This window comes from Miniopterus schreibersii (assembly GCF_964146895.1).
Source record: "Miniopterus schreibersii genome assembly, chromosome: 17".
Classification (NCBI taxonomy): Eukaryota; Metazoa; Chordata; class Mammalia; order Chiroptera; family Miniopteridae; genus Miniopterus; species Miniopterus schreibersii.
Genome location: NC_138117.1, coordinates 43,114,596 through 43,139,165, shown reverse-complemented (window position 1 = coordinate 43,139,165; position 24,570 = coordinate 43,114,596). Strand labels below are relative to the sequence as shown.

The 24,570-nt window shown below is 61.1% G+C and overlaps 1 protein-coding gene across 1 annotated transcript in view; it reads right to left on the bottom strand.

Annotated features, from left to right (window-relative positions):
- Positions 1–18,336, bottom strand: part of ADGRB1 (adhesion G protein-coupled receptor B1) — a 59,371-nt gene extending 41,035 nt beyond the window's left edge. Inside the window, exons 1-12 of the mRNA XM_081117053.1 lie at positions 17,548–18,336; positions 7,238–7,399; positions 6,281–6,391; positions 5,669–5,833; positions 5,236–5,400; positions 4,703–4,867; positions 4,160–4,324; positions 3,855–3,956; positions 3,066–3,172; positions 2,651–2,845; positions 2,402–2,470; positions 1,627–1,735 (exon numbers count right to left, since the gene is read on the bottom strand). Of these exons, the coding sequence (XP_080973179.1) occupies positions 1,627–1,735; positions 2,402–2,470; positions 2,651–2,845; positions 3,066–3,172; positions 3,855–3,956; positions 4,160–4,324; positions 4,703–4,867; positions 5,236–5,400; positions 5,669–5,833; positions 6,281–6,391; positions 7,238–7,399; positions 17,548–18,316 (2,284 nt within the window). The 5' untranslated portion in view covers positions 18,317–18,336. The remainder of the gene's footprint in view (positions 1–1,626; positions 1,736–2,401; positions 2,471–2,650; positions 2,846–3,065; positions 3,173–3,854; positions 3,957–4,159; positions 4,325–4,702; positions 4,868–5,235; positions 5,401–5,668; positions 5,834–6,280; positions 6,392–7,237; positions 7,400–17,547) is intronic.
- Between the last annotated feature and the right edge of the window lie 6,234 nt (positions 18,337–24,570).

The following is a 24,570-nucleotide window of genomic DNA, read 5'->3' as shown; positions in this document are numbered from 1 at the left end:
CCTTGGCCCTGAGGAGCTGGGAAGTGGGCCTGGGTGCTTAGGATCATCACACAGGCTCAGGGGGGGCATAGGGTACGTGGGGCCACCCAGCCAGGCTCCTGCCCATCGCCATCTCCCTGGGAAGCCCAGGGCCGGGGCACCTTCCCGGCCTCTCACCAAGGCTCCTGGTCCCAAGCTGCAGAGTGAGTCCCTCCCCATATGCACTGTCCCTACACAAGCTCCCTGGGTTGGCCGTGTCCCGAGCCAGTGGGGTTCACTTTGCCTTCCCAATGCTGGAGCCCAGATTCCCCTCCACAGTGGCTCTGGAAAAGGGACAGAGACAGACTCCACCTCCTGAGGACACTAAGGAGACAACAGATGGGCTTGTGGGAAGGGTAATGCATAGAAAGGTGTGGGGAGTGTGGAAGGCTCCTCTGTCAGGTGTAGGGAGACGTGCTGATGGAGACGCAGCAGTGTGGGGAGGCCCAGAGTGTCAAGAGCTGGTGGTGTCAGCAGTGGGAGTCTGGCCCCAGGGCCTGGCCAGCCTCTTGAAGACCTTTGGCCCCACCCGGGTCCAGCCAAACTCACACCTAAAGACTCCAGTCCCATCAGGCTGTCTAGCCTTCTGATCCAGGAGTCCCAAGTGAGTGGCAGACACAGGCCTGGGAGGAGAGGACTGGGGGTGGGGGTGGCCTCACGAGGTCCCTTTATTCTCAGCCCACCCACCTGGGAAGACACTGTGCTTCCTTTACCCAGCCCCCCATGTGGTTTGCACCTGGCCTTTGCCCATCTCTGGGACCTCTCCCCAGGAGAAGCCGCCCACACTGGCCAAGGCCACTTCCCTGCATCTGTGATCAGCTCTGGGACCACAGCATCTTCCCTAGTAGAGGGCCTGGGGACAGGGACAGGCCCCTCCTCTCTGAGTGTCCAGCCCTTTGTGGTGAGTGCTCCACCAGTGAGGGAACCACGAGTAGTCATTCACTCCACAGGCACAGGGCACCTGCTGTACGCCAGGGAGCTCTCATGCTGGGGGTGCGGCAGGGGACAAACGAAACCCCTTCTGGCCTTGACAATTTGATGGAGGAGACAGGCAAGCAGTGGTAATCCTGGGCAGGGGCAGGGAGGTTGGGGGTGCCGCACTTCCAAACAGGGTGGTCTGGGGTCCTCCTTGAGGAGGTGACTTTGGGTAAAGACCTGAAGGAGGTTGGGCTGCTTGGATCCCTAGTGTAAGTGTCCAGGAACAGAGTGTGTGGGTGTGGGGTGTGCAGTGTAGGAGGGGTGTGCAGAGAAGGGGGTGGCCGCACAGTCCTGCCTTCAAGTCCCCAAGACCATCCCAGCACAGAAAGGGCACTGGGGTGACCAAAGTGGGCCCTGGCCCTGGGGGGCTGTGGACTGGGGGTCCCGGTGTGTCCCTGGATATGAGGTCTCTAGGACCTTGTCTGGGCCTGAGACGCCCCAAGCTGACCCCTCCTAGGTCGTGTCAGGTTTGTGCACCTGAACACACAGGATTGACCTTAAACACTGGCCTAGAGGGAATGTGGCCCCTGCCTGTGTACACAGATGAGGAAACTGAGGCAGGAAGGTGTGGCCCAGGGCTGCAGAGCAGGGGCATGGAGGGGGGATCAGTGGAGGATGGGGTGCGCTCACCCAGGTTGTCTGTCACTTGGTATGCATCCCGCAAGTCCTTCATGCGGAACCCTATGACATCCACGAAGTCCTCTACCAGCCGGAACAGCTCCTTGGCATTGGGGCCCATCTGGAGAGGGGGTGAGGTTAGGCAGCTTTGGAGATGATGGGAGCAGCCCCACCCAGAACACCAACCACTAGAGCTAAATGAGGGCATCATGGAGGGCCCCACACCCCCAGCCAGGGACACATCTTCTTGTTCCTCCGCCCCTCCCACCTCCTTTCCTCTGTCCCTTTGTTTCTGGGTCCTGTGGGTCACTCCCTAGCACCACAGGCTCCGTGACTTGGGAAGCAGTTAGGACCTTTGAGTGTCCATAGCCATTTGTAGACAAGCACACTGAGCCCCATGGCCAGGGATCCAGGCTGGGGAGGACAGCAGGGTCTCTGGGTCCTGCCGTCCTCATACTGGGTACTGCCCTGGGCACAGGTCCATTTGGGAGGAAGGGAGGCTGACCACTCTTTCCAGAAGAAAAAGAATCACCACATCCTAGTCACCTCATGAGCACCACACTGCCAACACATCCCGCCCCTCCTCATTGAGCCCCACGAGGGGAGCTGCTGTCCTCTGATGGATGGGGAAACTGAGGCTCAGAAAGTTAAGCAACTTCCTCAAAGTCACACGACTGGCAGAGGCCGAGCTGGGGTTGGAACCCAGGTCCCATGCTAGGCTAGCCTGGGACTTAAGGAGGCACCAGCAATGCCTGGCCCATCCTGCTGCTCTGACCAGTGTCCTTACCAGCTGGGCCTCCTCCCACTTGTCCCGGTTGTCCTCCGCCAGCAGGTTGCTGATGATCTGGACAAAATTCTGGAAGGAAGAGGAAGAAGGGCCAGTAAGCAGAGAACAAGGCGCCAGAATCAGGGCTGAGCGCGTGACCAGGGTCAGGATCAGTGTGTGACCAGGGTCAGGGCTCAGCCTAGGCCCAGGGCGTGCTCCCCACCCACTTTCCCAGGTGCACTCTCCTGGGTGGCCCTCGGGGAAGCGCACCTGCACATCCCCAGGGGTGGGGCTGTAGTATGCTCTCCGGAAGATCTCGGTCATGTTCCGCAGGACGTCGATGGTAGAGAGCAGGTCCCCACTGTAGCTGGTCCCATCCTGGGAGATCTCCACCAGCGTCTGGATGACTTCGGACACCCCCTCCCCGGGCAGCCCTCGCTGAGCCTTTGCCAGGTGCTCACGGGTCTGGAGAGATGGAGAGGATTGGGTGCCATGATTCTGCAGGACACATCAAGGCCAAGGACCTCCTATGCCTAGAGGACCCTCTGCAGCCCCCAGCCAGTGGCCATAACTGATGTGTATACATAGGGTGTGCCACTGGGGACACAGGGTTGTCTGAGGACACAGGGCAGAGGAGCACCCTGGACTGGTGGGCAGGGCAGGAGACCCCAGCCCCGGCCCTCACCATCATCTGGATGTTTCGGTAGTCGATGGAGACGCAGCGGATGTAGGTAGGGGGCTCCCAGTAAGCAATGCCTTCTTCATCCAGCTCACAGCGCCGCAAGATGAGGCCTGGGGAGGTGGTGGGTCAACTCTGCCTCCCACTTCTCAGCTAGGTGCCCACCTCCGGTGCAGCAAACCCACCCACAGCTCCTAGGCCCGGGCCCTCTCATTGGGACCCTTGGCTCCAGAAGCAGGGAGTCTCTGAGAGCAGAGCCAGCATGGGGGCCAGGCTACCTCGCTTTCTTTCATTCACAGAATTTCTGAGCAGCTGCTGCAGGGACCAGCAGGAGCTAAACTTTCAAGGACCCCACCTGCATGGGGCAGAGCCCTCAGCTGAGTGGGGGGGGGGGTTCAAGTTCATCCCAGGGTCACTCCTGTAGCTCCTCCCAATCCAGAGCCTGTAGCCCAGGCCCACTGCCCAGCTCCACACAAGAGGCAGACACTGGGAGCCTGTGGAGGTGTTTGGTGTCAGGAAGTGACAGCCTTAAACACGGGCACACTTGTGACCCAATGCCTAACGCCAGAAAACGGTCAAGGAACCAGGTACAGCTGTCTGCACACACTGGGGATGACCCTAGAGAACTACTGCAACCCTGTCACCCACTGGAGCCACAGGGCAGACAGGGACACACGTGCTGCTCTGAGAGCCCCTTGGCCAGGCCTGTAGGGCCACCTCACTGCCCCCCACACAGCCCTGTGAGGACAGAACAGGAGTCCCTCACACCCGCACCCGCTGCCTGCCAGCCCTCACCCGTGGCATTTCGGGGACACCGAACCGCAGCCACTTCTCCCGCTGGGGTCTCCTTCCAGATCACAGTGCCAGAGTTGTCCTCGTCACAGATCTCATGGGGCTCTGCAGGGGCCAGAGGCATGAGCGGGGGAAGGACATGGGAAGGAGTGCTGAGTGCTGGCAGCAGGGGCAGGGGGCCAGAGCCCTCCAGGACATCCACCATCACAAAGGGGAGTTAGTCCCCAGAGAGCCCAGCTCCACGCCCACCTGGTCACTCAGGGTCTCCTCCCGGGGCCCAGCTGTGGGGGTGGTGAGGGGACACTCACCAGGACACCGCTGGGCACTGCATTGCCGGTGCTCCTCCTGCGGGCCCTGGCACATTGCTCCCCCGAAGAAGGGCCCTGAGCAGACACGCTCCCGTTGCTGTGTGCCGCCCCCACAGGTGACACTGCAGCCACCCCATGATGCCCAGGCTTCCCACTTCCCATCCACTGCAAGGCACGCCAGGCATGGAGACACAGGCCCAGGATGAGGAGGGCGCAGGTCCAGGAGTCACAGTGGTCAGAGACACAGGGCCATGGGGACAGGGAAAACGGGGAGGGCCAGACAACACAGGGATGGGAACAAAAGGAGGGCCAGACACGCAGACACCAGGTTGAGACCAGGAGAGGAGAAACCAGAGCTCAACTTGATAAAGAAAAAACAAGTGCCTCATCTGCACTGGTCCCCCTCCACCCCCCTCACTTCCCACTGTCCCCCCACGTCCCTATGGCCACATTCCAGCCCCACAGTTAGCCCCCAAGGGTCTCGCCCCTCCTCATGGTTCATGTCTGCATGCCGCCACCCGCAAGCCCTGGCCCGGCCCTGACCTGGGCACTGCTGCAGGAAGCAGTCTCTGGTCTCCACCCAGTGGCCCTGGCACTCGGCGCCCCCATAGGAAGGCCCGTTGCACTCCCGTGTGCGCTGCTGCCGGCCCTGGGAGCAGCTGGCGGAGCACGTGCTCCAGCTTGACCATTCGTTCCAGTTTCCATCCACTGCCCGGCCCGGGGGAGGAAGGGGACAGGAACCGTGTGAACACCCAGGATCCCATGACCCCAACACTGGGTCTGGGTCACAGGTGTAAACACCCCAGGGCCCACCCCAGGGCCCACCCGCCACCATGCAGCCTGGGACACAAGTGTGAACGCTTCCGAGGGCCACCACCCCAACACCAAGGGTACACGGATGAGAATGCCCCAGGGTCTCCAACCTCCAGCCTGATCACCGCCTGAGGTTCCAACCTCTGAGCACCGGAGCAGGGGGGTCTGGGGTGGGCAAAGTCGGGCTCCTGGGGCTGGCCAGTGACTCACTGGGCCCTTCCCTCCCGCTCTCTGTCCCTCCCAGCGCCCTCCCTCTCACCTACCAGGGCACAGGGCAATGTTGCAGAACTTGGTTTGCTTCTCGGGTCCCTCACAGGGGTTGCCTCCAAATTGCGGAGGCCTGCAGGTGCGTGTGCGGTCCCGGAAGCCACGGCCACAAGTGCTGGAGCACAGGCTCCAGGGCGACCACTCATCCCAGGCGCCATGCACTGCAGAGAAACCCGAGGGCACTGCTGAGCTTTGCGACACTGACCACTGCCGCCCCTACACCCCGCCACCCAGCTGTCAAGCCCTGAATCCCGATGACCACTTACCCTCCCCCACCCGGGCGCCCGGCTGCCCCAACCCTGGACCCTGACGCCCCGCCCCCTGTCCGGTCCCCCAGTCACCCAGGCCTCAGATGCCCGGCCCTGCTCCTGCGGCGCGGTGCCCGGTGCCCGACCCCGTCCCTCGCGCGGCCGCCCGGCGCCCGCCCACCTGGACACACGGCCGAGTTGTTGCACAGCCGCTGCTCGCGCAGGGGCCCGCTGCACTGCGTGCTGTAGGAGGACGACACGCAGAAGCGCGTCCGTGTCTGCCAGCCCTCGCCGCACGTGCTGGAGCACACGCTCCACGGGGACCACTCCTCAGCCGCGGGGTCACCTGCGGGCCCAGGCCCAGGCATTACCCGCCTGCCGCTGCCCCTGTGCCAGGACTGCGTCAGAGCCTCAGGAGGAACCCGAAGGAGCAGGACCGCGCTGGGCAGCCGGCGGTGGTGCCGAGGCCTTTTAGCCCGAGGTGTTTGAAGCGGGCTGATTCCCCTGCAAGTCTGTGGGCTGGGCTTGTGCTATCTCCAGGTCCCTGGGGTCTGGGCTGGACGGGCCCGTTTGAACTGCACTAGCGCCCCCAAAGCCAGCTGGCCTGGAGAGGACAGCCTGGCACCTAAGAGGGTAGTCTAATTATGGTGACTATTTAAAGTTATGTCTTACAACTAGCAGCAGTTAATAACTTAAAATATTTGTACAAAGACCTAGTACCATGAAACCAACCTTCCCCGCTTTACAGCGTTTTTGTCTTCACATGGCCGCCCTAACCACCCCTGCAGCTCACCCGTGTGTGGCGATGAGAACCCGAACTGCTGCAGCTCATCCCCCAGCTCCTCCCGCCGTCGGGCATCCGTGGACCTTAGTGACTGGCTCCGGGAGTTGGTGCGCCCGGCTGCTGCAGGACGGGCTCAGGTAAGCATCCAGGCGGTGGCCCTCAGGAGCCTTGCTCTGGCCCTGGGTCCCTCAGTCCTCAGCCAGAGTGGGACTAGGCTTGGCAGCACCAGGTTGCTCGGCCTCCCTGGGCAGCTGGGAAACCTGGGACCAGGGCACCCAGGCCTGGCACCAACTCCTGTGGGTCTCATCTCCCCCGCCCTGCGTCCCTCCCTCCGTTCCTCCAAAGCCCCCAGGAGTCACCTGCAGGACAGCACGTTTGAGTGGCTGCTGCCCTTCCCTGCTCAGCATCCCACCAGCACCCCTGCTTCCTGTGGCCTGGACCCTGCCCCCCCCCCCCCCCCGCCCCGGGCCCTCTCCAGGCTTCTGAGATGAGCTTCTCTTCCCAGCAAAGTTCATCGAGGAAAAACCAACTCGAAGAATGACAGTCTCATTATAACTTGATTTAACTTTATGGAAGCAGCTAAAATATGTATGAGGTCATTAGATACTCTTATTAGAGACTTATGTTCTAGAGGCTGGATGAAACTGGGGCAGACAGGTCTGCCCAGGGCTGGGTGGCAGAGGGAAGCAGCACCCAAGCTCCCAGTCAACAGGTGAGAAGAGAGCCCCACCTAGTCCCAGCTACACCCCCTCCTCCGGAGCCGCCCTTCTACTGGTGCCCTCTCCACCCATCCACCTGGCTCTAGGCCAGGCTCCACACCTACGGCTCCGCCCCTTCCCTGCCTGGCCTGGTCCCAGGGCCCTCCTTCCTTTCTGCCTTCACCCTCCACCTGGCCTGGCCCAGCGCAGGGAGGGGGTGAGGGCACCAGTAGAAGCCAGCCCCTGGTTGGCCCCTCTATGCACTCACCCCCACAGGCTTTGCGGTTGCACAGGCGGCCCTCTTCCAGCACCCCCTCGCAGCCACCACCCTCGATGCCCCGGGAAGGCAGGCAGGTGCGTGTTCGAGTCTGCAGGCCTCCCCCGCAGTCCCGCGTGCACTCGCCCCACAGGGACCACAGCTTCCAGCCACCTGGAGAAAACCAGAGAGCAGGGATCATGTCTTTCAGAGAGTGACTTCTGGAGGTCACTCCAGACTTCAGGCACAGCAGCCAGTGGGGTGAGATCCACATGTGTGAGGCTCTGGTGTGGGAACCCACACAGCACCATGGAGGGTCAGCTAGGCGGCCTAGTGCAGGCCTGGATAAAGTGAGACACGGGGGTGTGAGGCAGGGGTGTCGGGGAAGGGTTGTCCCAGGGAGGGTCTTTGGGACAAGGTACATGCACACTCCCCGGGCACCCCCTTGGGGTCACAGTGCTCTCAGCTCTCTGTCTATAGGCACCTGTGCTAGGGCCTTCCCTGGTTCTGAATCTGGCCCTAGTGTGCGGTGGACAAAGCTGGAGTCCCATGGGGGTCTGAGGAATGAATGAATCACACCCCAGGCCATCCCAGCCGCTGTGTTATAAGGTCCTGGTGCTGGGGTGAGGGCAGGGGGGACCCTTTGACAAGGCTCTCAGTCCTGTGCACAGATCCTCCAGTCCTGCTGGAACCCCCTTCCCATGGTCCTCAGTCTGTTTCCTCTGAGCCTCAGTGTCCTCATTACCCCCCACTCACAGTCATGACCTGTGTGCTCTTTCCCCCACCCTCGCCGGAATACCAGAGGTGACCAGTGTCCCACCCCTGATGGCCCCACACCCAGGGCCCAGGCAGACTGAGCCTCCCTCAGACCTGGCAAAACTGGCCACCTGCTGCTGAGGGAGCCGGAGAACACAGGCCTCCACCTGGGCCTCTGGGCCCCTCCAGCTGCCCCTGCTCTGACCCCAGCCATGTCCTTTTAGCTCCTCCTGGGTCTTCCTCCATCCTGGCCCTATCCCCCCTCAGTGGCTGTAGTTTTAGGACCCTGAACAGGACAGCCTTGAGGTACTGGGGAGCTGCTGAGGGAAGAGGAGCAGGGGCGTCACCCCCGTCTTGGGCCAGGGTCTGGAGGATGCACTGATGGGCTGAGGAAGGGGCTGCTTGTCCAGGCCTTCTGTTCAAAATCCATGCTTGAGGCCACCCAGATGGCTCCACTGCAAAGAACTCCGGCTGCTGCCATCCTGTTTGTCCTCAGGGATGCCAGGGCCCCTGCACTGTCAGCAAAGCAGGCCAGGGTGGGCTCAATCAGATCAGGGTGAGCAGCCTCCCCAGAGCCTAGGACGAGCCAGGTGCAGGCCAGGCGGGCACCCCGCACCAGCACCCTCACACTGCACCCACTTGTGAGGTGGCCAGGAGACAGCGGATGGCATTACTGAAGTCCAGCACGGAGACCTGTCCTGGAGCTGGGCCACTGCCCCGCAAGGCCTGCCCACCCAAGGCTGGAGCAGGGGAGCCAGGCTAGCCAAGGGCAGGTAATAGAGTGCCCATCAGAAGTGTCCCCTGTGCCTCTCAGAGCTCTGGCTTGTCTGTGGCCTGGGGGAATGGACCTCAACTCAGGGGGTGAGAATGAGGACTGCGAGAGATCCCAGAGGGTGCGCCCAAGAACAGGGCTTGGCCCGTTTGGCTCAGTGGCTAGAGCATCGGCCTCTGGACTGAAGGGTCTGGGGTTCAATTCTGACCAAGGCACAGGCACGCACCTCAGCTGCAGGCTTGATCCCTGGCCCTGGTTGGGGCGTGTGCGGGAGGCAACCAATTGATGTGTCTCTCTCATATCGATTCTCTCTCTCCGTTTCTCCCTTCCACTCTCTCTGAAAAGCAACGTTAAAAATATCCTTGGGTGGGGGGGGGGAGGAACAGGGGCCGTGGTGGCCCACCACCCATGGGCCATCCTTCCTCAAGCCCCTCATCTGAAGATAATGGGGGCACTACTCCCCACTACTGACACATGAGGATAAATTGCAGGAAAGGGCTGGGAAAGGATGGGTGTGGGTGTTGTCATTGGGGTCAGAGTTGATGCCAGAGAACCAACTTTGATTTGCAGCAATATCAGTGTCCACGTGACTCTGGTCAGGCACAGTTCTGTTCTGTACGGGCCACTCAAAGGTGCCGGAGCCCCTTCTCACCGCTCCTGCGCCAGTTCTGGGAACCAGCCAGCAGGGGGCACCAGGGGCAAAAGAACGGGAGGCGAGGTTGGGAAGGAACCTCTCCAGCCAGCGTGGGCAGCGGGGCCTCATTCTCCATGCTGGGAACACAGGCGGGAAGGGGAGCCTTCTACCCCTCAAACCTACTGCAGAAGCCTTGTCTCCCTCCTCTCACAGAGCCTACCCTTCCCCTGGGCCCAGAGAGGCAGGGTACTTCTGCCGAGGGCACACAGCAGCCAGGCTTCCTGTCCTCTGTGTCCAGCCAGGTGGGACACAGCAGGAGGGTGGGGCAGGTGGGCAGGCTTACACATCTAGAAATGACCAGGGAGGAGGGGCTTGGACCTTAGTGGCTGCTCCTCGGTGGGTGGGCATAGACCCTGCTCAGCCCTTCTTTGCACAGTCACTGGCAGCTCCCTGGTGTGTGACAAGGCCCAGGGAGGGGCTTGCCAGCACCACAATGAGGGCTCAAGGCTGAGCTTTGCATGGACCCTTGCTCTGGGAACAGAGGGACCTGGTTCTGAGCCCCTTCCTGGGTCTGGGTGTGATGCTCTCACCCATCAGCCACTGTGCAGGGAGGCCTCTCTGCTCCCATTGAGCAGGCCGAGGCAGCCCAAGTGAAGGGTTACCTGTGTTCCCTGAGCTAGGAAGAGTCTCAGCAGAATCACACCAGGCTGTTGGCCCAGCCCCGCACCCTCCAAGGAAGGTTGCTCCTCCTGTGGCCAGCTCTCCTAGGGTACCCTGGGCAGGTTCCTTCCACTTCCAGTGGGCTCTGCTTTGTGCCAGGCACCTCAGTACACAGGAAACTTAAGTCCCATCCACCTTAAAGAGGCAGCATTTTCACCCCATTTGCAGCAGAGGAAACAGGCTCAAAGAGGGATGGTCTGGACACCCAGGAGGACCTGCCCTGGAGCTGGCACGGAGGGGTGCAGTCAGAACTACCAACCTGGAGTATACTACACAAATGTCACTTTGTCTTACACCACAGTTATCTCGGAAGCACCCCAGGGAGGCGAGCAGACCAGGGCCCCTGCTACGCCTCCGAGTGTCCACATGCATGGGGCAGGGAACTGTGATGACTGAGGCTGCCCAGAGAGGGGCCTTTGCTGCTCCCACTTCAGGTGCCCTCACTCGGGTGACTCAGCCCAGAACCACAGCTGCTTGTCAAACGCAGATGGGAGCCCAAGTTATCCACTGGGCTGACAGGGAGAGGAGCAGGGACTGGAACCACAGTCAGATTCCAGATGCCCCTGACCCTCCAGACGAAGGCCACCTGCTATGACCAACCACAGGCCCCAGTCCGGTGTTCCAGGCCATCCCATCCTGTGACACTGAGACAAAGGAGCAGAGAGAGTCAGAGTCCAGGGAGATGGGCCTGGCAGTGGGGTCAGGCTGGGGCACGTCCTGTCAGTTACCCCTTGCTGCCCCAGCCCAGCCCCCACATGGGAGCCTGTGTGACGTGAAAACCAGCAGTTGGTGGGAGAGAGAGGGTGTCCAAGCCAAGCTAATCAGAGGATGCCACTTGGTTCCCATGGCAACTGCTGCAGAGCTCGTCTTTCAGGATAGACTCAGGTTAGGCCTCAGCTGCCAAAACACCCACTATTTCAGGGCTGGTTACCTTGGTGACCCAGGTGGCAAGGATGTGGTGGGGGAAGGGGGAAGAGGGTGCCCAAGGCTCAGAGGACAGACAGGCCCCTGGTCACACCCTGGCCTAGATGCTGGTCCCAGGCTGAGTCCCCTTGATCACATACTGAGCCTGGATCCTCACCATAGACTGTCTTCTGATCCTGGGCACAGGATTCCTCGTCCCCCATCATATACTGAGCCCTGATCCCAGTCACAGACTGATCTCTGACCTTGGCCACACTCCTGCCTCTGATGAACACTCAGGAAATGAAAACAACTATTTTTGTTGGTGGTTTTCTTTTCCAAGTGTGTCCCCACACATAGCTGACACTTGATAAATGTGTCTACGACAGGGGGGTCGCCCACAATGCTGGTGTAGAGGCACTCAAGCCGCCCTTTGCTGGGTGGCTAAGGTGCTCCTGGGCTGAGTGAGCTTCCAGGGGCAGCAGAGGAGTGGGCAAGGCTGGGGGGCGGTCTGCCCCTCCAGGCCTAGAAAGAGGAGCCATTCTTCCCCAGCTCAATGCCCCCTCTGTCTGGAAGCCTCATTTCCATCTCATTACAGGATGAATAGGACCAATTAATGGCCTCTAGGCAGCATGGCCACCCAGGAGAGAAGGCACCGAAAAGGGGGCTTCGGGCCTTCTTCCTGCCCTGGTGTTCCAGCCTCAAGGCTGTGACCTCCCTGTTCCTACGCCCCAAGTTGGCTGGGGTGGGGGCCATGGGGGAGGCCTTCTCCCTGCTGGGCCTTCTGGGTGCGTGGGGTGTCTCCCTTTGGAGAAAGGGAACTGTACACTTCCCTTCTCCTCCAGCAGAGGTCTCCCCAGTCCAGCAGGTTGTGCAGCACCTGCCCACTCACTCCCACCTGCCAGGCTGTGTCCCCAGACACCCACGGCCTAGTCCAGCTCCCACGAAGACCCTGCCCCACCCCACCCCACGTTAGGGTCTATCCTGGGGCACCCAAGCTTCTCTGAGCTCCCTGCATGGATGTGCCAAAGGGGATATCAGGGGATAGGGCAGCTCCCTGAAACTCCTCCTCAACCGGCCCCCCAGTGCACAGCCCCCACCCCCCCCAAGACATTGCCACAGTTTATTCTCCGTGAGGCCTGCAGCTTCTGCTCTCAGGGCCCGAGTGGCCAGCAGCCTGCCCAGCTGTAGCAGGTACCGCGGGACCTCAGTATGGGGCCAAGAGAGCCATGCTCCCTGCCAGGCCCATTTCCAGGTAAGAAGGACCAGAAGGGCTCCTCCAAGCACCTGTGTTAGAGGTGCCGCCTCCTTCAGCCTCACACAGACCCTGTGAGCAGGCCTGTCCTGTCCCCATTTCACAGAAAAGGAACCGACACTTGCTGAGCTGACCAACCTGGCCCAGTCTGCAGGGTCACTGCTTTCTAGCCTCTACTTTCCCTCAGCAGCAGTCCTAAGAAAGCCCGCTTCCACCAGCTCTGCCCTTGGGCCCTGGGTGACCCAGGCAAATCCCTTCCCTCCCTAGGCTTTGGGCTGTACGGCTGACAGCCCTCCTTCCATCTTTTTGGGACGTGGGACCCAAGCAGGGCCACTGGTAGCTGGCGCACAGGGTCTCTGACCTCACGTGGGAACTTCTCCATGGGTGACGGCACACATGTGTGCGTTGTGGTCATGCCCCCCTCCCCCCATCGGGAGTGGGCCTTGTCTCCAGAGGAGACTGAACCTTGTTTTCCAAAGTTTTCTAACTTGGTCTTTGTGAAAGAGCAGTGTCTTGGCTGAGATGAAGTCTCCGCAGAGACGCCCTCAGGTCTTCCCATGCCCTTCACCTTCTCCTGGTGCCCCCTCAACCGGCTCAGTGACACCTGGAAACCCCCCACACCCACACCCACTCTAGGCTCAGCCTCTCTCCACAGCCCACAGACCTGAGAGGAGAGGGGCTCCAGGCGTTCTTCCTGAGGGAAGCTGGGGGACTTGGCCGGTTGGGCCTTGTCCAAAGCCCTGCAGGGGGTGTTTCAGGGCAGGAGCCCCCCACCACTTGGTGACAGGCCTGGAGGCAGGGGCGGGACTCAGCCCCTCCCTCTGTCTGGGTGGTCCTGGGTGGGTCTTGGTCCCTCAGCCCAGCATCACAGAGTCACAGCCCTCCAGACCCGCATGACCAGACGTTACGCACACACCCCGTGCAGGCACAGGGGACACACACACAGGGACACACACACACAGGGACAGGGACACATACACAGGGACACATACAGGGACACATACACACAGGGACACATTCACACAGGGACAAGGACACATACACAGGGACACATACAGGGACACACATAGGGACACAAACACACAGGGATAGAGACACATACACACAAAGACAGGGACACACACAGAATCACGGTCACACATAGACACACACTCCCAGCCCCCAGGACACTGCTTTTTCATTGTCTTACATGTTGCTTCTGCAATAAAATTCTTTAATTAAAACATGAATATTTAAAACAACCCTTGAGAGAAATGGCTCCATCTCACCAGAGGCAGAACATAGAGAGAGACTGTGGGGGAGAGACAGAGGGACCAGGGACACATGAGAGACCCCTGGTGGGAGTGTGCCTCAGAGGGGGCGGCCAGGTGGGAGGCGAGCGGAGAGGGAACATTTGCTGTGGCCGGAGGACCACCGGCCGAGTCAGACACGTGACATGGCCGTGTGGTATCTGGACAGGCTGGGCGGGGGGCAGGGCTGAAAATGGGCCACTGGCTGGCCTGGGCTGCCTGTCGCTCCCTGGCTGCGCACAGCCTTCTCTGGGAGATAAAGGACGTGCCTGTCCCAGCCTCCCCCAGCCTGCATGAGGGGGCGAAGCTCCGAGCACGGGGCTCAGGGGACAGATCTGGGGTCTGGCACCTGGCCTGGCTCAGCTGTGTGTCTTCTGAATGATTGCTGGGCCACTCTGGTCCACGTGCCACCCCAACCCCATACACACACGAGCACCCACACGCACCGACTCTCCCAGCAGAGCTCCGCGCAGCAGAAGCCCAGGAGTGCGGGCCCACCCAGTGGCGAAGAGCTGGCTCTGCCGTCAGCGGACCCTTCCCAGCTGCCTAACCCCTCTGCCTCGTTCCACTCAGCAAGCATTTATGAGCAGGCGCCTGCCGCGTACCAGGTACTGTCCAGGTAGCTGCCTGTATACCAGGAAGCTCACTGGGAGCTACGTCAGCGAGCGAGCAAACACCCCTGCCCTGGGGTGCTTACGTGCTAGCAGGGGTGGAGAATAAGGGGGGGACCCCACAAATATGGGTAATTACCCAGGACGCTCACAGGTCACATTTGGGTGGAACTGCGACGGAATTCAGGGTGGAGACTGGGGCTGGGGCTGCTGCCATTTTAAACAGCACAGCTGGGTAGGCCTCGCTGAGAAGAAATGACTGAGCAAGGACTCGAGGGAGGGAGCCTTCTGGGTGCCTGGGAAAAGCCTTTCTTGGTGAGGGTGGGGGTGGGGAACAGCCCAAGCAAAGGCCCTGTGGAAGGAGGGTGCCTCGGTGGGGAGCCAATTTCATGGGCTGCTGGGAAGAGTAAACTAGTTCAAATGTGGATACTCCAGGCACAAAATTCAGAACATGGCTGCGGTCACGACCGCTAAGACCATGTCCGTCTCCAGCTCCTAGACGCATTCTTGGTCCAGGGGGTGGGCACTGGACACCATGTTCCACCCCCTCCGCCCAGGACAGATCAGCTTCCCCTTCATTGCCTCTATACTGTGCTTTGTCCAAATCGCCGAAAATGGCCCTGCACAGAGCCCAGCCTCAAAGCACACGTGTTAATGCATGTGTGCACACCATGCACACTCATATGCACATGCTCACACAGGAACACTATGTACTGTACACATACACACAGATGTGCACACATGTACATACCGCCATGGACGTGCACATAATGGCACATATGAACACACATACACACTCTCAGCACATGGATACATGGACACACATGCACCCACACACACCTGCCTACCCTCCTCCAAGCATGGCCGCCAGCCATTCCCCTCAGAACCTCCATGGGAGCCCCGCCTGCCCACCCCCGCCTCCAGCACCCCTCATCCTCTGCCCCTGCCCCAGCCCTCTAGCTCCTGTGCCTCTTAGTAAACAGGCATTAATGGGCTCTCACTGACATCACTTCTGTTCAGAAACACTTTCACCCCAGTTCTCACTCCCCATGGCAACCCAGGAAAGAAGGTGCTTTTATTCTTTCCATTTTCAAGGTGAGGGGCCTGAGGGGATAAAGGAGCGGATGGATTGGCTGGGGGTGGGGGAGGGTAGGGCCTGGGGGGGCACGAGTGCAGTCCTGCCCTGGCACTCCACGCCCCAGAGCACCCTGCTCACAGGACACCCTGCTTGCATGAACCATGAGCATCTCACACTCGAGTCCCACTCTGACCTCCAGACCTTCCTCCCCACCCTGGGAGTGGTCTGGCCACCTCCTCCCTCTGCACCCACATCCTTTGCATCAGCAAGTCCATCAGCTCCACCCCCTTCCACCGCCAGACCCTCTTCCCCAGTCCAGATGCTGCTGAGTCCCGAGCAGGCCAACATCGGGTCGCTCTTGAACGCCTGCAGTGGCCCTTCCCTGTCGGGGACCCCACTCTGGGCTGGGACACTCACAGCTTGAGCATCGAGAGTGTCAGCCCCTGTCGCTCTTCTGCTGAAAGCCCTCCTGTAACCCTTCTGTTTTCACGATAACAAGTCAACCCACTGCACCCCTACTCCTGCCTCAGAACACAAAGTAGGTGCTCAGTGAGAAGTAGAGCTCTGGCTGCCTCCAGCACACAAACTCCTGCCACTGGTCCTCATGCTTGGACCACACCAGCCCAGCCTCTTGACCTCCTCCTCAGGACACCTCCATGCAGCTCTGAGCAGCACTGGACAGTTCCCAGCAGTCAGAGTCTCCAGCTCCTGTGTATCTGGGCCTGTGGGCCAGGCCCTGGGCCATCATCTCTTGCATGACCCTGCAGTCCTGCATAGCAGTCACCACTTTGCAGATGAAGAAACTAAGGCTCAGAAGGCAGGTGGCTGCAGGGGAGTGGCCGAGCGACGACTGCTCCGTGCTCTCCTCCCCCCAACCGGCGCCCTCCACGTCTCTGCTCCTTAGCAGCTGCCCAAGCCAAGGTCACAGTGTCTTCCATCTTGCCCAGCCTCAAGGTCAGTCCTCCCAGCCTCCTACCCCACTGCTGGGGAGCTGCATGAAGAAGCTGATGTATACCCCCATCTTGATGGAGCATTTTCTGCTGGTTTCCTGGATACCCCCCCCCTTCCTTGGGGCTCTGCCCACCTCTCCCTTTCTCACCTGCTCCTCTCCAGCTACCTTCACAGCTCATGGAGGTGTCTAATCTAGGATCCAGGGCCCAGGGGGCCATGAACAGAGTCGGGTGCCAGAACAACTGGAGTCTTTTGTGCCCCACATGCTTATTTTATGCCTTTAAAAACTATTCTGAGAAGCAGTCCATTGGCCTCACTGGCTCAGGGGGGGCTAAGAGCCCTGGACAGTGTCACCCACCTAGCATGAAACACCTAGCCTGGCCTGGCCCCTGGATGCCCAGCACCCGTGTTCAGCTGCCTGCCTGGCATCTCAAACTCAAGAGTATGAGATAAGCTGTCCCCTGCCCCCCTCCCCATCCCAGCCACCACCCCAGCCTCCCAGATGCTCTCAGGAAATCCTGGGCATCTTGTAAGGAAGACTCTGACTCCTGCCCTGCGTCCTGTCCCATCCACTAACCATACCTCTTTCACTGGCTCTCATCACCAAGCAGGACCAGCCCAGCCTCTCTCTGCTGGGCAGACGAGCATGTGCCCGGCCTTCGCCCAGCTCTTGGCCTGCAGTGCTATTCCTAACACCCCCCAGGGCTCACCCGCACGTCTCCAAAAACCCTGAACTTGGCCCCTGGACCAGGAGACCCCTGACCTCGCACCAGCAACCTTTCCCCATGTTGTACTTAAGATGCTGTGGTAGGGGCCCTGGCTGTGCCCGTCTGGCCTTCCTTCCCGCCACCCTCATGAGGGTGGGGCTGGGCTGTGGGTTGTCTCTGTGTGTCCCTGATGCCTGGAACACCTCGAAGGCACTCAGTAACTGACTGCAGTGTAAGTGATTTGTTCAGCCACACCACACTGCCCCCAGATCTCACCTCCTGACCACATCTCCAAACAGTCTGCTCTGGTCATTTTCTCCACGCAGCCCACATCCCAAGAGGCCCCTGCAGACCCCGGCCACCAGCCACAGCAGCCTGCTGGCCCATTAGACCATCTTGCTCTCAAAAAAGGAAGGATATTCCCAGTCAGAAATTTAAAACTCTCTCAGCTGGAGAAATCAGACCCGCTGTTCCTTCCTTCACTCATTCACTGAACTCAGCGAGCATCTCCCTTGCACCAGGCACTGTGTGCTGGCTTCCCTGAGCCTCTGCTAAGAGGGTGGGCAGGCAGGACAACTCTGCAGAAAAGACCTGATGCCCTCTGCCCAGGGAGCCACCCCGGGTCCTCTCCTGTCTGGTCACTCACCTGGAGCACCATCCCTGCCCCGGTCCTGGGTCAGGCTGGTGAGGCAGTTCTCAGGGCCACCAGCCACTCCATCCCTCAGGCAGACGTCACCGCGGGGAACCAAGGGGCCAGGGGCAGGGTCACCGGTGTCCCCACCCAGGCAGGCACAAGGGGTCTGCATGATGCCGCAGGGGTGTGAGCTGCGGCTGCCAGCCAGACAGGCGTCTAGCCAGCGGCACAGCATCTGGCAGGCAGCCCGGCTGGGGTTTCGGTTGCCCACGACCAGGTACTCCACTGAGAAGTCATTGCCTGGGGGCCCGGGGTCATCATTAGGAGGTGGCTGCTGGCGCTGCATCTGCAGGAACTGCTTGCCAGCCTGCAGGAAGGCCAGGGGTGCCGAGGGGTCACAGAGCCGCAGCACCTCGTCGAAGCTCTCCATTCCCAGGTAGGTGCGCGTGGACTCCAGGAAGGAGTCGAACTGGTAGGTGCGGATGCGGCCAGGGCCGCTGCAGGATGCGGGAGCCTTGGCCACCTTCATGTAGAGTGTGTAGCGCCGCGGGTCCGGGTTGCGCAGGGTCCAAGAGCAGCGTGAGGCGTTGGCTGGGAACACTGCAGCCCCTGAGAAGTACCCGAAGAACTTGCCCTGCACTAGAGTGGTGCATGGCTCAGGCCCTGGCCCCACATTGGCCCCCATGGCTGCCCTAGCCTGGCGCCCCAGGAACAGCAGAAGCAGCAGCAGCCGGGGGCCAAGGATCCAGCAGGGGCCTGGGGCGGTGGCCTGGCCCCTCATCCTAGCTCACGGGGCCACTGGGGTTCCTCGGGCTGGGCAGGCAGGCGCGGGCCAGGCCTGGACATGCCAGGGTCCAGCAGCAAGCAGACCAGGCCAGGGGCCAGGGCCAGGGCTGGGGCCAGGGGCTCCAAGCGAGGGCAGGAGGAGAGGCCTTCAGGTGATGGAGAGGGCTGTAGTGGCTCCTAACACACAGGGTCCTGCTGCCTGCCTGTGGCTGTAGGCTGCACCTGGAAGAGAAGGAGCAGAATGGGGGTTGCTGTGAGCCCCCTGGGGAGACTGAGGCTGAGGGCATGGTGGGGTCAGTGCCCACCTGAGCTTTAGGCAGCTGACACAGGTCTGGTGCTGCTGCCAGGCACCTGATCGGTCCACCTATCTATCTGCCACTCACCAGTGTGTCCATCTGCAGGGGGAGGGGCCTAGCCAGGGGCACAGGAGACCTCGTTCACCCAGGTCTAAGCAGAACATGGTGGGCAGTGCCAGGCCAGGGCTGAGTGCCACAGGGGCCCTGGCTGTGTCCATCTGGCCAGCAGCCTGGTGCGGCTCCCAAGGGCTCTGGGCCTGCTGCCTGCCCACTCATCCCGTCACGGCCACAGTGGCCATCCATCCACCTGGGCCTCCACGGAGACCCTGGCAAATTCCTTCTGTCTCCAAACATCAGTTTCCTCACAGTCCCCAAAGCCCCTGGCTGGGCTATTGGTCCCACACAGCAGCTGAGAGAGTGTCGGCCAGCCTCCCAGAGTCTGCCTGGCCTGGTGCCGGTGCCTCCACTCTGCTGAGCGTGCACAGGCCGGCAGCCTGCCCACAGGGACTTGCCACTTCCTTCTGCCTGGGCCCAGTTGGCCGGCGACACAAGGTCAGTCACTGCTCAGCAGTCCCCTCCTGGTGTCCTTCCTGCATGGGCCTTGGAGACAGAGCAGGCAGCGGGCACAGGCCTGGAGTCTGGCTGCCCCCTCATGCCTGCATGGTCTCGGGCAAGTCCCGTGCCTCCCAGCCTCAGTTTCCCCAACTGTAAAATGGGGGTGAAGCTTCACTCTCGGCAGGGGGGTAAGCACTGGACCTGGGGTTTACCCAGAGATGCGTCAGGACTCCAGCAGGAAGGAGGCGGGGCAGGGTTCTGGGTCACCGTAGGCAGTGTGGCCCGACCTGGCCCTCTGGTGGCTCTTTAGTGGCAAAGTTTCGGGTCCCTTGATAAGGGAACTTGCAAACATCTCATCCTGGAGTGTCTGGGCAGAGCTGGGAAGACTCTGCACTTGGCTCCTACCTCTGGGAAGCACCTTGTCCCTTCTGTCTCTAGACCACTCAAGGGGCAACCTTGGACATTGTTGTAGCAAAGAGGCCTACCCTGGGTGCCCACTCCCATGGTATGGGGATCACGAGGCCTTGGCCAGAGTCCCACAGCCCATCCCAGACCCGAGAGGCTGCCGCCCAGCCTCTCCACAGAGGTAGTAATGCGTTCCGAACCTCACCTGAGCCAGTATGGCTGCAGTGCCCTCCCTTAGTCCAGGCTGGGATCCAGCATGCCATGAGACCCTCCCCTGGAGCCCCAGCTCCAGGGTAGGCTCTCCCCAATGCCCCAGAGGGGTCCACAGACTCCACCCAGTCCCAGGTGGATATCAGCCCAGCCCTGTGGAGACTGATCACAACTAGATCCTGCTGAACCGGACACACCTCCGGGAACCAAGGCTCTGGAGTGACCCTTCAACAGACTCCTGGGGCCAGAAGACAGCCTAAAAGTGTCCACTCATGGGTTCTCATACAGGGTTCCTTGGAGCCCTGGGGTCCCACAGAGGGACCACCCAGACCACTAGGAAGCCAGGATGGGGATGGAAGCAGCAGGGCTGAAGTCACTTACTGAGGTCACTTCCTGGCACCCTGACGTCGTCTGGGACATTTCTGACTTGAGCGGTTACACGCCCTGACTTCTGGCCAGTGGCTGGCCAAGCCATGAGTCTGAGTATTTGGCCTGGCCCTATGTCCTCTCCTGGCTGGGTCACAGGGCAGAGCTGGGCAAGAGGCCCAGGCTGCCAGTACGGATGGCTCCTGTACCTGCCAGCGGTCACTCAACCTCCACTTGCCCACCACCCACCTTCCCTGTCCCCAACACAACCACGGTCCTCTCCAGTGGGCTGAGGCATCTTCATCTACAGCAACCACCTGCCTGATACCCTCCAGCAAGGCTTGGGATCAGCGGCTCAGGGCCCCTCTGAGCCTTCTCGCCTCCAAAGCAGCCCAGGTGGGCAGAGAGCTGGGTGGGTGCAGGGCATCTCAGTGTCAGGCCCCAGGTCATGCAGCCCTGGGGCAGACCAGCCAGTCGAGTCCATCCCACGTCTAGGCAGTAGAATCTGAGATAGGGTAGGGGCATGCTGGGGAGGTCCTGACCCAGGGTGGTGTCCTGGAGGGGGCAGTGTGTGGGCGGGGCCCTGGGATAAATGGGGTCAGGGTCTTTCTGACTACGGGGGGTGCGAGCAGGCAGAGCAGGGGTGGTGGTGTCTGGGCCAGGAGGGGAGACGGGGTGGGAGGGGAGACGGGGTCAGGGAGATGGCTAGGCTTCCAGCTTGGACAAGGGGGTGGTGGGAGCCCTCACTGACGGGCGGAGCAGATGTGTGCACATGTACAAGCACTTATATGTTGATGCATGTGCCTTTGTGTATGCACGTGCATGTGTGGGCACACATGTCTGGGTGTGCATGCATGTGCCCGTGTGCATGTGTGTGTGAATGCATGCAGCATGCTTGTCCATGGTCACGAGGCAGGAAGGAGAGCTGAGCTCAGTGTGGGCTGGGATGTGTGGGCAGTAGGATGGAGACCAGGGCTGCAGGGGAGGTCCTATCAGAGGGGACCTGTAATGAGAGCCCAGTGGCCAGGCTGGAGCCCTGAGGAGCCCAAAGTAGGGCCCCATAAGAGGAGGTCCACCGAGCAGAAGGAAGGTTGGCTCCACACCAAGAGCCTCCTGTGCTGGGCTCCCAGGCTGGCTCACACCCCTCCCCTTGGCCACACCCAGTGCCCAGGCCCCCACTGGGGTCAGAGCTCTCCAAGCCTGCTGGATAAAGGTGAAGGGCTGGAAGACGTTGGAGGGTGCTGACCCCAGTGCTGGGGGTTCATGTGGTCACTGGTCACTTCTCTCTGTAGTTCTCACATGGTGACTGTCTCCTCCCCCGAACCACAGGCCGCTTGTTGGTGACTGGTTCCCCACATCCTGGCCTGGATCTCTGAGGCCTGCAGCAGCACTCCCCTCCTGGAGTCCCAAGGACAGTGCTCAATTAGCCCTCAAGCTGTGGGGACCCCACCTCTCCCGTCACCTTCTCAGGGCCAAACTGCCCTCACTGCCAGGAAGTTCTTCCTGGTGTCCAGCCTCCATCCCTTTGGCCAGCTCGGCCCCGTCCCTGTTGCACGGCCTCCCAGGGCCTGCAAGGTGTCTTGGGTGGAGAGAGGAGAGCACTGGGCAGGGAGCTGTGGGGAGGCCACCAGAGACAGAGAAGGGATGACAGTGGAGGTGGCGACTTGAGAGAGCAGCCACACCAGGTGGGGACAAGGAGCTGGAACTGAAATCAAGGAGAAAGAATGACGATGATGCCGTTTACCGAGCGCCAACCATACGCCAGGTCTGAGATCTTTCGGGATTCTCCCTCCCTTGTTAATCTTACGGCCTCATCTCAAGGTAGGAGTTGACCCCACATCAAGGCTCGCGGGGTCACCATCAGCCAAGGGCCTCTGTGACCACCTCCCACCCTGACCTGGCGTATCCCCACATGTGCGAAGAGCTGCAACCCATGCCCCACAGTTAGAAGCCCTGGTGCCTCGGTTTTCCTGACGACAAGGGCAGGGGCTGGGTGCCGCCCCTCGTGCCTCACCTCATCCATCCCGTCCGACCCTCCTCCCCAGGCCCAGCCTCCACTTCTCCTCCCCACCCACCCCAGGCTGCCAATGGCATCCCCAGACACCAGCCCACAAAAGGCGCTCTGTCGTCCTGCCTGGCCTCCGAACAGTGCCTGCCTGTGTGTCCTGGGAAGAGGCTGTGCTGGGGGAGGGGCGGGGTGGGCACCAAGGCATCAAGGACAGTTCAGGGGCTGGTGGTGGGCAGGGGCTGGGAGAGCAAGCAGGAGGGGCCACCTAGGGGCGCTCAACCACCCCAGCCCAGGGCAGCCTCTCCTCCATGCCCCTGTTTGAGGTGCCCCATAGGCCACACTGATACCTCCCGGGCCGTGGCAGGTCAGGCAGCCTGGTCACCTGGGAGGCAGAGGCAGGCCCAGGACTACCAGTCTGAGTGTCTCAGGGGCTTGGGGCCACAAGGAGGGATCAGGAGATCCCTGCAGGCCTCCTTCCATAAGCACAGAGCCAGGTGGGCCCTGGAAGAGACCGCCTCCCCTCCCCAAGGCCACTATCTGCCCCACCTTCAGCCTGTGCCAACAAGGCCCCAGTGACCACCCTGGCTGACCTAAGGGGAGTCCTGAGCTAGCCTTAAGGAGTCCACTCACAGTAAAGACATGGGCAGACCAGTGAGGCATCCCCCAGAGCTGGGAGGGGATGCCAGGGCTGGGCTGGGTTGCCATCAGGGCCCAGCTTGCGCACCACATCTGCCAGGCCTAGCCCCATGGGAGGTCTCCTTTGCCTGCCTGCCTGGGCTCAGGGGCCACTGGGGGAATCTGTCAGAACTGCCCAGGAGGAGACCCCTGGAAGGCCCACTCCTGGGGCTGCCCATACACACCTTCACCTGCTCCCCGACCCAGGGAGGCCCAGATGGGCATTGCCTCCATTTTACAAGGCGGCAGACAGATCCCAGGTAACCGTGGAGTGACACTGTCACCCTTCATCCCACCTTACTGCCCCGGGCCACCTAGCCCTGGAGTCAATGGTTAGCTCTTTGATGGGCCTTGGAGGCCTCAGGCCTCGTTATACTTCCTCTCCCTCAGGACCCTGTCACCCCAAACCAGCTGTAGGCCTTGAAGACACTCCGTGAACTCAAGCTCCTGAGCCTTGGCGCATACCACGCCCCCATCTTAGGCTGCCCCTGCCCCTGCCCCTGCCCGGTGCTCCTCCTTCAACACGGGGTAAGGTGACTGCCTGAGAAAGTCTTACTTGAGCCTGCAGAGCCTCCCAAGAGTGAATGTGACCCCTCCCTGTGCTCCCACTGCACCCTCCAAGCATGCACACACATGCACAAGCGCGTGAATGCATGTCCATACGCGCATACACATGCAAAAGCACAAATAAGCATGTGTACATAGACATGCTCTCCTGGAGAGAGCCCAAGCGAGGATGGTGACAGCATCTGTCCCATGGGCTGGGGCCTCCTCGCAGGGTGGAGGTGGGGGACTCTTATGAGGAGGGGAGGCTCCTAGAACCTGGGCGTGACATGCCATTGTCCTCTCCTCTCACTGTGCCCCTGCTCGGTACCTAGAGTAAGCCCCTAAGCCCTGAGGCAGAGGCTCTGCTGCTGTGCCTGCCCAGCTGTTGCCCCACAACTACACCCCCACCCACACTCCATGCCATGCCAGGATCTGAGGTCCCCAGCAGAAGGGGCTCACCCAAGGTCACCTGCCCAAGGTCACAGCGTCAAGATCGGAAGAGGCAGTTAGGATGGGCAGGCTGCACAGCCAGGTCCTGGGGCTGCCCAGGGCAGGAGGCGCTGAGATCCCAGGGGTGTGCTGTGCAGGCCTGGCACGTGCAGGGATGGGAGTAGACACGCACTTACATAGGCCAGGTCCCTGGCTCCCAATGACTCCCAACCTGCCTCTACACGGCTATAGCAGGACTGGCCTGTCCAAGAAGGAGGCAGGGTAGGCATGCTGTCCCAGTGGTCAGAGGAGCCAGGCTCCTCAGCTGGAGGCTGCACCCAGGGGAGCAGGTCCTAACCTGGGCCCAATGCCCATTGGGTGCCTGCTGCCCTCTGTCAGGGACAGCTGAAGCGAAGGGGATCAACAGAGGGCACCTCTCAGCTCTGGGCCAGGTGTAGATGGGATGAGTGACCTGCAACCCAGAGCTGGACTGTAGGGCCCTCAGCAGGGACAGCCGGGTACTGAGGACCATGTGTGTGCACGTGTGAGTGCCCCAGTATGTGTGTGGGGTGTGGGTGAGTGCGTGGTGCAGAGGAAGGCAGGGTGGGCCTGGTCAGAGTGGCCTTGCAAGGTGGGAGGCGGTTCTTGTTATGACTCCCTGGGGCTCAGGGCCCTGGAGAGTGAGGGGGGGCACAGACTCTAGGGGGTGGGCCTGGGCTTTGTGCTCCCTCCATCCCCACTTGGGTTTGGATTAGTGAC